A 15120-nucleotide genomic window follows, 5' to 3' on the forward strand; every position below is an offset into this window, starting at 1 on the left:
TCCTTTTCACTAGTAAGCCAGGTCTCCCCCATCTTGTATTTGTATAGCTCTTTCTTCCTGCCTTACATTTGTCTGGAGTCTGTCAGGTTGCCCAAGACCTCGATTCTATGTTGAGCAGATGGACGGCTACAAGAACAGCCCTGAGCAGGATCAGACCACTAACGCAGCATCCTGTACCCACCCCTGCCATGGCCCAAGGCAAGCAGCAAGAACTCTTGCTAGAATCCTGCCTTCTGGGTTTCCCATAATAGGCACCTGGCTAGATAGGTCATTGGCCTGATCCTGTAGCCAGGTTCCTATGTTCCCTGAAGGGGGTCGCATTCAGGAGCATGCTGGCTCTGAACAGGGGAGGTTCCTTTTAGCCTAGAGTGACATTGGCACCCATCTTTCTCTTCCATGACTTAGCCCCGCACTGGAAGCCACCTGAGCCAGCACCCGTCTTCCATCTCATGTGCCAGTGAGTTTGCTTATTTTGGGGGGGCTGCCTGTCAGCTGGATGACCCCAAACTCCTCCAGAGACAAGCAGGCACAGACTACGTGCGTGCTCTGGGGACCTTGCTTGAACAAGATGGCAGGACTGTGGCTTGGACGAGGAAGGCGGGAACAGAGGCCTCCAGAGGCTGTAGGACTCAAGAGCCCATCATCCCTAGCTTGTGTGGTCAAGGGTGATGGGCATTGTACAGTGGTGCCTCGCAAGACGAAAAGAATCCGTTCTGTGATTCTCTTCGTCTAGCAGTTTTTTTGTCTTGTGAAGCAAGCGCATTGAAGGATTAGCGGATTAGCGCTATTAGCGGCTTTTAGCGGCTTATCTGATGATCGGATCAGCTGATAAGCGGCTTAGCGGCTTAGAAAAGGGGGGGGGAGGAAAAAAACCAGCAGGAACTTGCAAGACATTGTCGTCTTGCGAAGCAAGCCCATAGGAGATTCATTTTACGAAGCACCTCCAAAACGGAAAACTCTTTCGTCTAGCGAGTTTTCCGTCTTGCGAGGCATTCGTCTTGCGGGGCACCACTGTAGTTCGGTTTGCTAGAAACCGCAGAAAGGGAGAGTACTGGTATGTCTGAATCCCACTTGCTACTTTGCCATAGCTCAGCCACTTAGAGATCCAGATGCTGGACTAGGTGTGCCATGGGCCTGATCCTGCAGGCTGGTCTTATGTTGTGGATATCTAGAGGGCACATGTTCCTCACGCTTGACCTATGAAGGGCGGCTGTGTGAGCTGCGTGTCTTAAAAAGCTTTGCCTCTTAAAAGCGTGGGGTGGGGAAAGTGCTGTGTGTGTGTGTTTTGAAAATCACAATGTGCCCAACTTGGACTAGAACCCCATTTCCTGCCACGGCTCTTCTCCCAGCTCCTGGGGAGCAGCTGGTGGCAAGCAGGCCGCAAGCTCTTGTCCGGTTAATTTCGGCTGAGCTGCAAATCTGGGAATGAGCCTCGTGAATTATCATATTATCCACCTGATCGCACAGCTGGCTCATGCTGGCATTGGTGGAGATGCCAGCCCTGCAGGGGCCGCCGACACGCTTGACGAGGGTGAACTTAGCTGGAATGTGAGGCCTTGGGAAAAGGGGGAAGCAGCCGGCTTCGCTTGAGGACCTGGGGGCTGGCAGTCCCAGGAGAATCACTCGGAATTTTCTCAGAATTGCAGTTGCTTCTACATAGTTACCAGCAAACTGTTGAAAATCCTGCAAAGTAGTCTGTCTTGGGAGCCTTTGGTGAAACAAAAGATTTCTGAAAGTGCAAGTTTTCAATGCCAGCTGGATCACCTCTTTGTGTAGGTCAGGCTTCCACAACCTCGGCCTTCCAGATGTTTGAGACTACAATTCCCATCATCCCTGATCACTGGTCCTGCTAGCTAGGGATCATGGGAGTTGTAGGCCAAAAACATCTGGAGGGCCGAGGTTGAGGAAGCCTGGTCTAGGTTGTTGACACTCTCAAATAACTCAATAGGTTCACAAGGAAGGATTTCTTGTGAAGATGTGCTTTCCCAGGTGAGCCTCACCCAGTGCACTCCAGGTGTGATGATCTCTGCATTTTCCCCAAATCCCGGAAACTTGACTGCAGGATTTGTGCTTGTGATGGGAGTGGGCACCCCTGTCGCCAGGGAAGGCCAGATAGCCCTCTGCCAATGTCGTTCTAGACTTGGTACTATGGGCACAGTGTTACAAACTTAGATATATAATCTAGGCATCAAATGGCTTCTTAAACCAAGGTTACAGTTGCCAAAACAGAATGCCTAGTTGCCATTTTGGGGCCAGTCGTATTTTCCCATACAGCTTTTGGGTTCCTGAAATTCGTTCTGATTGGGCAGATACAATTTCACAGAGTTCTGCAGGATGTGCTGTTAGTGTGGGGAAACGGGCAAGATATAGATGGTGGAGATGTCAGGCATCATCCTGGCACCCGAGGATCCTCACTTGGTTGCAAGTGGCTGATAGACCAGATTTCGAACGCTGCATAGGTAGGACCAGAAGCGTAGAGTCCAGGAGAACTGATCCAGGAGGACACCATCGTCAGTGGTATTGAAAGCTACAGAGAAACAGGAGCCAGGTTGCTCTCCCGCTGCCCTGCTCGGTCGCACAGCCAGGCCTGAACCCAGATTAGGACGGATCTAAATAATCTGTGCCACAATAATAATCTTTCCCCATTTGCACCTGCAAGACTGTTGCTCCAGTCCAAGGGCTCCAGGGCTGGTTTGTTTCGGAGTAGCCAGGCAAGGGGTTCTCTTCTCGCTGTATATAAAATGGTGTGAGGTTTAAGTTCCTGCTTAATCGACTTTTGGGAACTTTGAGCCGGTTTGACTCTGGAGAGGCGGCTGAGCTTGTTTTGCTGAGTCCTGCTTCAAGGAGTAACCAGCAGGGCTTCCTCAGCTGGGCTTGTAATTGTCCTGTTCCCTGCAGAATGCAAATGCACAATTGCGTCCTTGTGCTCCCTCCAGGATATGATTATATGGCCCCACGGAGCCATTCCTGGCTGCCAGAAACTTGCCACGACTTGCCCCTGAGAGTTGTACTCAGGAGGAAATCTGGGGCGCCAATTTGGACCTAGGAGCAAAGTGGAAAGCTCAGAGCCCGGAGGGCTTGTTGCTCTTGCGAGTTGCGTTCCTGAGAGACTCGTTCCATTTCTGCACAGTTCTGCATCTCGCCCCTGCGGGGTTTGTTTTCTAGCCCACACTGGGGGAATCTTAGAACGGTGGCCAGGCCAGGCCAGCTCCCCTGCAATGCAGGAATCACAACCAAAGTATCCATGGGCTCTTTCCGGGTCTGCTGCAAACCCTCTGCATGTTTGTGGCATTGCATGTCAGGAAGATCTTTGAGATGCCTGTTGGTGCTGGCCTTGAAAGCCCTAAACGGCCTCGGTCCAGTAGACCTGAAGGAGCGTCTCCTCCCCCATTGTTCGGCCTGGACACTGAGGTCCAGCTCTGAGGACCATCTTGGTGGTGGCGCCTGCCCTGCGGAACGCCCTCCCACCAAATGTCAAAGAAAACAACAACTACCAGACTTTTAGAAGACATCTGAAGGCAGCCCTGTTTAGGGAATCTTTTAATGTTTGATGCATTACTGTATTTTAATATTGTGTTGGAAGCCTCCCAGAGTGGCTGGGGAAACCCAGCCATATGGGTGGGATATAAATAATAAATTATTATTATTATTATTATTATTATTATTATTATTATTATTATGCCTGCTTCTCCACGCCAGACCGATCTAAAATCTAAACATCTTTTACAGTTCATTATAGATATTTTCCCAGAATCCCACTATCTTTTTGAACTCCCACCACATATGTAGAAAGGTTCCTGCCCCGTTGTTGCATCTCCAACATACATCACTACAGTTTTTGTTACAGAATTGTACAGAATAGTAGTGTTGGAAGGGAACCCCTAGGGCCATCTAGTCCACACACACCCACACACACACCCGTGATGTGTGCCATTTGCACAGGAGGGCGATCCAGCTGCTGTGGTCTCATCCGGCAGGGATGCTCCTAACAGATATTTGGGGCAGAGCAGCTGGATCCTCAGCCCTTCCCTCCGGGATCTGCCCCAATATGGTTTCTGGTTTGGAATTCCTGTGTCGCTGTGAATACGGCCGACAAACATCCTGCTCTGCGGGGGGAAACCAGAGGACCCTGTGGCCGTTCGATGCCCAGCCTGCCCCTTCTCTGCAAGTCTCCCTTCCCACAGCTTCCTTCAGCCCTTTCAGGAACTGGTAAAGGCAAGTTAAGTGTCTTATCTCTCCCTTTTCTTAATTGCCGCTCTTGCGTGGATACCAGACGGGAAATCACCCGACTTCTCAGGAGTCTCCGCCTGACCTTGGCAAGACGGGTAATTAAAAGTCTGACTGTGCTGTTATTGGCAGTTGCGCTCCAACTTGGAGAGGCATCGCAGGGAAATAAAAGCAATGCTCTTCTGGCTTTGGAGGAGGTCTGTAGGGGAAGAGGGCTGCAGGCTGAGTCCCCAGAAACTGCAGGTAAGGGGGAGGGGTGTCCCCCTGCCCCCCAAAATGGTGGAGAGAGCCGCTGCCAGTCTCTAGGCAATACTATTTATCAATTATTATATTTATTTATTTGTTGCATTATTATATCCCACCTTTCCTTCTAAGGAGCTCAAGGTGGAGTACCCGCTTCTCCCCCTCCTCATTTCCCCCCAACAACCCTGTGAGGTAGATTAGGCTGAGAGGCAGCAACCCAACTACCAAGGTCATACCCGGTGAGCTTTGTGACTGAGCAGGGATTCGAACTCTGGTCTCTCGCAGGTCCCAGTCCCAACACTCTAACTACTACACCATGCTGCTATATGGGGCAAATATCTGACACCTCCCTGTGTACATTTTTTAAAAAACCTTTACATTTCCTCGGAGGAACCACCCGCAACCCCAAGAAAACGCCACACATTTATATTAACTAGTGAGTCACTTAAGAGGAACGTGTTTTGCAGATGTGCACTGTTGTGGCGTGCTAGAAGGGAGCACAGCCTTTTGGAAGTTGTTAGGAAACTTTGGCAGATCACGGCTGAAACAGCTGCTTGGGCATGAATCTCCCTTTGTTTGGGGGGCAGAAGCATTGAAGCCGCTCTGGCTGGCAGCTGGAGAGACCCCCCAGGAACCTCTCGCTTTTCAGACTCCATTGAGGAAGAATGGCTAGTTGGGAAAGGTGAGAAAGAAACGGACATGGCAAATATAATAGCCAGCCCTTCATTGCAGGCAGGAGCCTCATCTGCTGCAGCAGCACAGAATGTGGCTCGGGCTGTGTCAGTGTGACTTTAATTTTCCCATCTTAGAAGTGGCTTTATGTCAATAACAACAACAACAACAACATTTTTTAATTATTTATACCCTGCCCATCTGGCTGGGTTTCCCCAGCCACTCTGGGCGGCTCCTAACAGATTAAAAACAGAATAAAACATCAAACATGAAAAACTTCCCCAAACAGGGCTGCCTTCAGGTGTCTTCTAAAAGTCAGATAGTTGTTTATTTCCTTGACATCTGCTGGGAGGGCGCTCCACAGGGTGGGCACCACCACCAAGAAGGCCCTCTGCCTGGGCTTTCCATCACCCGCTCCCCGGCCATTTTTGCCCGCAGGTGCCAGGAACTGAACCAGGGGCCTTTCTGTATGAAGTGTGAGCTAGTGTTGCCCCCCCCCCAGTTAAGGTTTCTGCTTTTGTTAAAACCAAGCTTCTAGTCCTCATGGTATGTCTGAAAGGCATTGAGCAGCACCTACATTGGAAGCTGGAACAGTCAGATATTTGGGATGTGGTGCCTCTGCCCTTCTGTGACAAGTGAAATAAGAAATAATTTGCAGATGTTCCTAAATGTATAAGAGCCTCAGAATCTGATGCTTCTCGGTATGAATTTCTTGAAGTGTCCGATGCACCCAGAGCGGGGAGGAGCTGGCGTGTCAAGGCAGGCGGCTGTCTTTCTGGTGCTCCAAATGCAGCGACAGGAAATGCGCCTCCCGTCCTCATGGAAAGGTGGATGGTGCAAACACAGGCCGGAGGTGCTGCGAAACGCCTGATGTGCAAAATTGGTTTGCCAGGGCAAGGAAGGAAGGAAGGGAGCGAAGCTGTATGAACAATTGGGATGCTGTTGTGTAAGGGAAATGGAAGAGAAACTCTGGAGTGAGTGTTTCTTCTTAATAGTGTTTTATATTGTTATTGAATTTGTATACCACCCCATACCCATAGATCTTGGGGTGGTTCACAATGTAAAATTACAATTTGAAAAAGACAAAGTACAAGGTGTGACCGGAAGTCAGGCAGTGAGAAATGTTCCAACATACAATTGGCATCGGAAACCCACGAAATGCTCACAGTTGTGTGGGGAGATGAAGCTGTAACTCGAAAGGCCGTGTGTCAGTGGTTTAAGCGTTTCTGTGAAGGGCAGCAAACCATCGAAGAGGACCCTCCATCTGACGAGCAGAACGGCAGCAAATGTTGACAGAGTTTCTGAGTTATTGATGCGGGATCGGCGTTTGTCCATCTGAATGATAGCGGAAGAAATTCATATTCCGCGTGAAATCATTACTGACGTTACTGAGTTGTCCTACCCTCCATATTCTCCCAATCTGGCCCCACCTGATATTTCCCCAAAACTGAAATCAGCACTGAAAGGGCACAGATTTTTCCAACATTTCACACATCCAAGCTGCTGTGATGAGGGAACTGAAAGCAGTATGAAAAGAGGTTCCAACAGTTCTACAAACGTTGTCAACGGTGCACTGTATCGGGGGGGGGGGCTACTTTGAAGGCCTTTAAGGGACCCAGGTGGCCCTGTGGTCTAAACCACTGAGCCTAGGGATTGCCGATCAGAAGGTCAGCGGTTCGAATCCCCGCAACTGGGTGAGCTCCCGTTGCTCGGTCCCTGCTCCTGCCAACCTATAAGTTGGAAAGCACGTCAAAGTGCAAGTAGATAAATAGGTACCGCTCTGGCGGGAAGGTAAACGGTGTTTCCGTGCGCTGCTCTGGTTTGCCAGAAGCAGCTTAGTCATGCTGGCCACATGAACCGGAAAAACTGCCTGCGGAAGTGGACAAACGCCGGCTCCCTTGGATTGTAAAGCAAGATGAGTGCTACAACCCAGGAGTCGTCTGTGACTGGACCTAACGGTCAGGGGTCCTTTTATCTTTACCTAAGGCATGCATGTTCAAATATTTCTCACTTTCCGATTTCTATGACCATTCACTGAATTTTCCGGTCACACCTTGTACATAATAAAAATAAGAACAAAAACAGCACCAGGCTTAGGTTTGCCTGCTGGTAAAATCCTGGGGCTTGAGGCAGCTGGGCTGCATTAGCCATGAAGCTAAGTCTACGAAGAACCCTGCAGGATGAGGTCCATCTAGCCCAGCCTCCTGTCCTCCCAGTAGCCAGCCAGATGCCCCCAAAGGCAAGCAAACTTGCTCTCTCTCTCTGCTATTCTAAGGTAGACTGGCCCTGTCCGTGGAGGTTCTTCATAGGAATCATAAGGAATTTAGCGGAGCCCTGCAGCAGCTGGATCAGGCCAAAGTGGGGTGGGGGGAATCCAGCCCAGCATCATCCGGTCTCACAGTGGCAACCGGATGCTTCAATTCAAAACCTGCAAGCAGGATCCGACGGAGCTTGTGCAGGAAAGGAATTGGGGGATCGGGCCCCGTGTGGCTTAGAAGGCGGGAGGTGCCATTTTGGGGTTCTCCCCCATGGCTCCTGAGGGGAGGGGGCAGCCAGGACAGGTGTGAAGCCATCGGAGACGGGAGGAGATGGCAACTCCCAAACAGAGGTGCAAAACGTGGGTCTGCTGACCCCCACCAGCCATGGTGTGCCCTTTTCCTTTCGGTCCTGCTTGTGGGCACCTGGTTGGCCGCTGCAGGAAGCCAGACTGCTCTGGGCGAGACCAGATTCTGGGTTCTTGCTCTGTGTCCCTGGGGGTTCAGGGCAGGACCTTGGGCTTGATGTTGGATGAGTTGAAACAGTTGCGTCCAAGTCCTGGAAAAAGCCCTCCATGGGGCTGCACCTCTGTGGACCCCCTGTGGGGGGAGGGGTCCTTTGGGTTGTCTAGAGCCAGCACTGCAGACTTTCTGGTCCATGAAAGGCCGGCAAGCCAGCAGAGTCGGGGTTTTGCCTGATTTTTTGACCCTCCTGCACAGTTTCAAGTTTCGGCCTCCTTCGAAAGAAGGCTCGCTGCAGTTCTGGCAGCATTCCTTTCCAATGAATCCATGTAACCCAACTCCCCGGCTGGCTTTTGGGGCAGGGGCTCGGGAAATTCTTGGCGAGTCCCAAAGCCTTTCTCTCTGCCGCCCCACTCCCAAGTCCTGTTTCTCAGCTACTCGCTAAAGTGGCGCATCCCTTAAAATCTTGGTTGCAAAAACGTCTTCCCTAAACAGCACTAAACGGAAAAATCTCTAGTGCCCTTTTCGGTCCTATCTATTGCTAGGGAAATTGTTTTTACCAATAATGATATTCATGGCATTCATATCCCTCCTTTTTCTCCCCAAAGAGCTATAGGCAGTATAAAGAGGAGAATGTCATTTTCAATGGTGAAAATGGGAAGCCGTTCGAAAATGGAAGCAATTGATTCCGGGTTTTTGGCATTCGGGTCCCGAAATGTTCGGCTTCCGAGATGCTCGAAAAGTGAGGTTCCACTGTACCTGGCAGGGTTGCAAAGCCGTTCATAAGGAGGCGAAGGTTTAGGCTGGGGGATTTGTGAGTGGCCCAGGGCCTTCCCCCAGGCCAGCCAGCCAGCCCCCCCCCCCCCCAGGTCTCAGGGGCGTCTGCCTTGACTATGGAGTTGGGAGCAAGGAACTGCAGTCTGTTCTTCTGTAGGGAGAGTGAAGAGGGTCTTTGCCTAGGCGAGGGTCCCTCTGAAAGTCTTTGGGTCTCTGCTCTGGCAGATATAAAACGAAGCAGAAATATGCCCTCAAAGCACTTTCTAAGATGAAAGCAGCCGATGCACAGGGAAGTCAACACAAAGAAGTGCTTGTTTTGGGCGGCTGTGTCTCCTTGTTTAGCTGGGGCAGCTCAGTCTGCAGAGCACGAGATTCTTAATCTCAGGGTTGTGGGTCTGAGCCCCAGCTTGGGCAAAAAGATTCCTGCATTGCAGGGGGCTGGACTAGATGACCCCTGGGGTCCCTTCCAACTTTGCAATTCTGTGAACCCTTGGTCATTGAAGGGAGCTGCCAGACCTGTGGTTTACTGAGCTGTCTGGCGGATATATTTGCAAAAAAAGAGGTTACCTTGCACTTTTGTTCTCTCAGAGGTTATGTGACCTTGCCAGCAATCTTGTTCTTTCCCATATAATCATCTGTCCTTTTCTGGTGGGACTTTTTACAGTTAAAAAAGCAACGGTGCAGGATAACGGCCAAATGTTGTCCAAATAAACAGTGCCCATGGAAGGGCCTTAAACTTGCTATTGTTATGGAGCCCGCCCTAGTGTAAAAGTGTGTGTGTGTGGAACAACACAATGTCAGTTGTCTGAGAATCTGGCATCTCTGGGTGGTACCGGCTTGGTGGACAAATGGCCATATGCCAAATTGGTCTCTGGGATGACCAGTACGACGGGCAGTGAAAGGAGCAGAACAATAAACGATCTTCTTGCATGTGGGTGAACATCGGAAGCTGCTCTGTCTAGCTCCATATTTTCTCTGCCAAGGAGGTGTGGCAGAGGGGCTTCTGGATTATGTTTCACTACAACTCCCATCAGGCCTAGCAGCCAGCATGACCAACGGTCAGGGGTGACGATAGGACTTGCAGTCCATATGGACGGCCACCAGCCCTTGTCTCCCAGGGTGGGCTGGTGACACCCCTCTGGGTTGGGGGGTTGGGAAGAGAGTCTTCCGCAGCCCCACCTGGAGACGCCAGGGCTGCTTACAGGGCAGACACTCTCAGCTGCGGCCCTTTCTATCCGGTGGGTGCTGCTAACAGCTCAGCCCAGCCGTAGCAGCTTTGCCGCTTCATACAAACCAATAGTCAAGGATGGAGACTTGTTGAGTCAGTGATATTGCCCTCCTCTTCTCTTGCTGGAACAGAGAGGAGCAACCTCCTTCCCATTCCTTAAAGCTGCCTCTTATTCCCAAGGCAACCCAGCAGCTGCCTTTGTGCTGTGGAAACGGCTCAGGTCTTCTTCTCCCCCCCCCTCCATTGCAGCTGTCTTCCCTTTCCCAAAGCTGTTCTTGGCCGCCTCTCTCCTGCATCCCAGATTGTCCCCAGAAGGGAGATCTCCTTACTCCCCTCTCCTTCCCCCTTAGATGAGCCTGCCAGGTCAGGCCAGGGGCCCATCTAATCCAGCCCCCCCCTTCTCTCAGGGGCCAACCAGAGGCTATTCAGGAAACCCACAAGCAGGTTTTGAGCGCATGAGTAGCGCACTCTCTTCCTGGGGTTTCCACAACTGAGATTCAGAAGCATTGCTTCCTCCAGCTGTGGAGCCAGGGCAGAGATATCCTGGCCAGTAGCCATCAACAGCCCTCTCCTCCTCCATGCATTTGTCTAATCTTCTTCTAAAGCCATCCAAGTTGGTGGCCATCATGTGGTAGGGAGTTCCACAGTCTAACTCTGCACTGCATGAAGGAGGACTTTATCGGCCCTGAAGCTTTGTTGGGTGTCCCCGAGTTAGAGTGTTAGGAGGGAGGGAGGGGAATATCACTTTCTCCGTGCCGCGCATCAATGTACAGTCATACCTCGGGTTACAGGCGCTTCAGGTTGTGGTGTTTTTTTTTCGGGTTATGGACCGCCGAAACCCGGAAGTACCAGAACGGGCTACTTCTGGGTTTCGGCGGTCGTGCATCCCCAGAAGCACTAAATCGTGCTTTGTGCATGCGCAGAAGCGCTGAATCGCAACCCATGCGTGCGCAGACACACCGCTGCGGGTTGCAAATGTGCATCCTGCACAGATCACGTTCGCAACCTGAGCGTCCACTGTATAAAGTTCTTCCATGCCACCTCACCCTTGCCTTTTCTCTCAACTAAAATGCTTCAAATTTCACAGGGAATTTGCCAGCAGGGGCACTTAGGAAATATTCAGCCATGCACCTGATTGGTGAAGCAAAATGATTGGAATCTGGCCATGGTTTTTAATATGATTTGCAAAAAATGGGCCCCTCCTGGCCATGACGGCATTTTCAGTTTTGAGAAATCTCTCTGATGTGCGCCAGGCTTCTAGCCATGTGCCTTTAGAAAGACAAGCCCCTTTGCTGCCCCCTTGCTTGAGAAGGCAAGCTCAGGCGCATCTGCCTTAAGGGGCCGGGGGTCCCCATCTCAGCAGAACTTTGCCGTGGCCTCAACCGCAGACCTCCCTGAGCGAGTCTTGCAAATAGGAACTAGCTGCAAGCATGCGGGGGAGCTGGGGGGGCGGGTTAGGCACCCTGCTAGGGCGAAACATGTTTCCTTTCTGAATTGATAGTAATTATTCCCAAATTTGCACCTCTTATGTGCAAATTAGAAGACGTGAATCTGTTTGCTCTTTTTGTCTAAGTGGCCACCCAGTGAAATCTAGGGACATGATTCTTCTGGCTTTGCTGGCAGAGGGATGCAGAGCAGATGACCAGCTTTGCCCAGGTGGCATCCAAAGAGCTTTTGTTTCCTTCCCCATCTCTGCAATGGGCATCATTTCCAGCAGTGATGCTTTTTTGGAAGCCCTTTTGGAAAAAGCTCGCCCGGTCTGGGTTGTGTGGAGCCCCTGACAGTGCTGTCTCCTCGACCCCCACACCCCAGTTACATGAGACACCCGGCACAACCAGCCTCCCCCCCCCCCGCCCCTTCCTCCCTTCTACATGACTTCTGCATTCTTTGACTGGCCTATTTAGCTCTGAAATTCCAGCTCCCAGATGTGAATGAGCCCCAGCTGTGGAGACGGAACTTGAAAGGCAGCTTGGGGCTGCCTTGGGGGATGGGAGAGGAGCTCGGGTCCACAGGATGGGGGGGGGCACATGCAGACACAGAGGGGAGGACTGCGGTCTGCACAGCCCCAGGGAGAGCAGGTTTGGGGGGCCTCCAGCTGTTCTGGTTGGGAGTGGCTTCTCCCATTTGGCAGATGAAAAGGTTCCTAAGTTCTTTAGGGTTGCCAGACCTCCAGCTCTGACCTGAAGTCTGCAGGTGGGTGAGAAAGCCCTTAATAAGAATTAAAAAATCGCCAAGACGACATGCATTGCAGCCTGCAAGCCTTCAGATCAGGAGCTGGCTGCAAATTCTAGCGTGGAATCATAGATTCAGAGTTGGAAGAGCCCCTTTGAGTCACCTAGTCTAACCCAGGCATCCCCAACCTTCGGCCCTCCAGATGTTTTGGACTACAATTCCCATCATCCCTGACCACTGGTCCTGTTAGTTCAGGATTGTGGGAGTTGTAGGCCAAAACATCTGGAGGGGTGCCTGGTCTAACCCCTTGCAATGCAGGAATCGCAACACTCAGCGAGATCTGCGCTCCTCTGCTTCCTTCTCCCAATTAACCTCCGTCTCCAGGGTCCGTAACGTCACTTGGGGCCACTGCTTGGTATCAGGTTTGGGCACGGAAATCTCAGGGGCTAGAATGCTCCTTACCTGGCAACCCTACACCGTTGACTCCACTTCTTCCAGGGTTGCATTCTCAGCCACAAAACGGATTTTCACAGTTGCTGTCCTGTTCCGTTGCTTTCCAAATGAGGCTCGGGACTTTCAGTGTCTTGTGTGAAACTTTGTGGTTTTGCTGACTTCCATGTTGAAAATGCCAAAGCATCAGGATGGCTCCCAAATTAATTCCAGGCGTGTGTTTGTGGAGGCGCGGTGGTTCAGTGTGGGAATGATGCAAAGAACCAATGTGGCGTTTGGCCTGATGGGAATCTGTGTCACCAGTGACGAACAGCAAGGAATGCGAGGGAACTGGATGCCGCACTTGAAAGCTCCAGGGCCTAGTGGAACGCAAGAAGGCTCCACAGCAGGGGCTGCCAGCGTGGCGCCCAGGGGCACACTGCTACTCCTGATGCTTGCACAACCCCCACCCCTTGGTCAGGCAGGGGATTGCCTTTTTCCTCACTCAGAAATCCCAGGAGCTGGTTCCTGTGGGAGGGAGTTCCACAGTTTTAACCATGTGCTGAATTTTCCAACGCTCGTCTTAATGGCATGTGCTCTAGAGCAGGGTGCAACTCTGGAAAACATGTGTGGAGGTGGAGACTTGCCCAGCTCTGGAAAGCTGCTTTCTCTCTCTCTCTCTTTCTGTTTCTTTTGGCTTTTTTTTATCCTGCATCTGCTGACGAAGCAACTTTTGCCTTGGCTTCCTCTCTCCTGGGAGCCCTGCTTGTTATGTCTAGCTCTTGCAGCAAACAAGAACCTCCAAGGCTACTCACGGCTGCGCCAAGGACTTGAATTTTTGGAAAGCCAGAGTTAGCTACTGCCTGAAGTCCCACGCTCTGGGACGGGGGCCCCGCTAGGCCGGGGTCTTCATTTTTGTGTCTCTTTGGACTTCAAGGCCCCTGGTGCTCCCAGACCAGGTCTTCTCTGAGTCAGCTTGGCTGCAAACACAGCCCAAAGTGGGTGGTAAGGGAACACTGAAAATAACGGCTGAGGTTTCATTTTGCAAGGCATCCTTAAGGCGGCTCCAGGCTCCTCTGAAATCCTCTTTACAGCAAGCTGTAGTTCCGCCTGGGTGTACCACAATTTGCAAGCAAGTGTGCACAGTTCTACTTAGCACAAGAAGCAGAGTACGGGGGTCTAGGCCTCCCAGTATGTTTCATGGTTGACAGAGGCCATTTTCCTCTTTCTTTCTGTCTTACTCCCTTCCCTCCTTTCTCAGGAATGGACCTTTCTGCCAATCAGGATGAGGAGAGCGATCAGGAAACCTTCCAACTGGAAATCAACAAAGATACTAAGAAATGCACCTTCCGGACCTATACTGGGAAATACTGGACCCTGACCTCCAATGGGGGGGTGCAATCCACTGCCTCCACTAAGTGAGTCCTCTTTTAGGCAAATGGGTCTGAATGAGCTTTTGGGGCATCTTGTGAATAGTTTAAAATAAGAGGTTTTTCGGGGGTTTTAAAGGTTGTGGTGTGTTGCCGTTGCTGTTTTTTTTTAAACTTATTGAGTGCCATAATTTCTATGCCCCATTTCTTTTTTAAAAAGAAAATAAATTGTAGTGGTGAACAACACAAAATCAACCACAACATTATGTCAATAAAACAAATATGGAATGCATCATAAATCATAGAGGAGAGCAGGGCATCAGCAGACCCGGATCACTCTTCCAGGAAAGACGGAGTGAGCAGGTGAAGCAATACGGTAGGTTCCTGTCTGGTGTTTGCTGGAAGCGCATTCGAAGGAGGCAGGTGCCACCACACTAAAAGCCCTGGTCTCAATGAGCATAAGACAAACCACGGGACGAGGAGAGCCTTTGAATTCAATCCCTTTCCCAGTTTATGAATAGGGAATGTGGGTCTCTCTCTCTCTCTCTCTCTCTCACACACACACACACAGAGAGAGAGAGAGAGAGAGAGAGAGAGAGAGAGAGAGAGTGTCTTGTGGCACCTTAGAGAATTATCCTTATGGCATAATCTTTTCTTGATTACAGTCTACTTAATCAAATGCAAGTAAACAAAAGCAAAGTCCATGAAAGCTTATGCCATAATAAGCTGCCACAAAACTCTCTTGCTGGTGTCGCTAATGCGAGAGGCTAATAAGGGATACCTCTCTGGAAAGAGAAATCTAAGCTTCCTTGAAATTGTCACCTGGGTCTGAAAACCTGATCACCAGGGAAGATCCAGGAGGCTTGTAAAATTCCAGCTGCTGCCATACAATGCTGTCTTGCCCGTGTGCCGGCCAACCACTTGCTTTCCTCTGTGTGCATCGAGTCCGGCTGCATATTGCTGCACAAAGCGCAGGGGGCCCCACTGCTCCCTGTGGGAATGTTCAGGGAGGCAGGAGAGGATATATTGTTTATTAATAGCCTTCCTAACTTGCGCTTGCAAGTTCCTTTACTTAGCAGAGTTTTACTTTGCCCTTTTCAACGCACGGCGGGTAGCTGGTTGCAGGCTCGTGTAAGCTTCTCACTATTAGGTTCCTGGTAAGTTCCCTTATATACCTTAAAATAAAAAACATGCCATAATCTTGATTAAAGTATATAAAAGAAGTTTACTCACATCAGTTCACAGTTGGATCCTTGAAGGCAGACTTAGTTACAAAGTATATACA

General features: G+C 50.7%; 1 protein-coding gene across 2 annotated transcripts in view; it reads left to right on the forward strand.

Annotated features, from left to right (window-relative positions):
- FSCN1 (fascin actin-bundling protein 1) overlaps window positions 1-15120 on the forward strand; it is a 41648-nt gene that overhangs the window by 19319 nt on the left and 7209 nt on the right. For both annotated transcript variants that reach the window (XM_081169603.1, XM_081169604.1), the window contains exon 2: window positions 13727-13883. In XM_081169603.1, coding sequence (XP_081025729.1) covers window positions 13727-13883 — 157 coding nt within the window. The remainder of the gene's footprint in view (window positions 1-13726; window positions 13884-15120) is intronic.

Source organism: Podarcis bocagei (genome assembly GCF_964188305.1).
Source record: "Podarcis bocagei genome assembly, chromosome: 14".
NCBI lineage: Eukaryota > Metazoa > Chordata > Lepidosauria > Squamata > Lacertidae > Podarcis > Podarcis bocagei.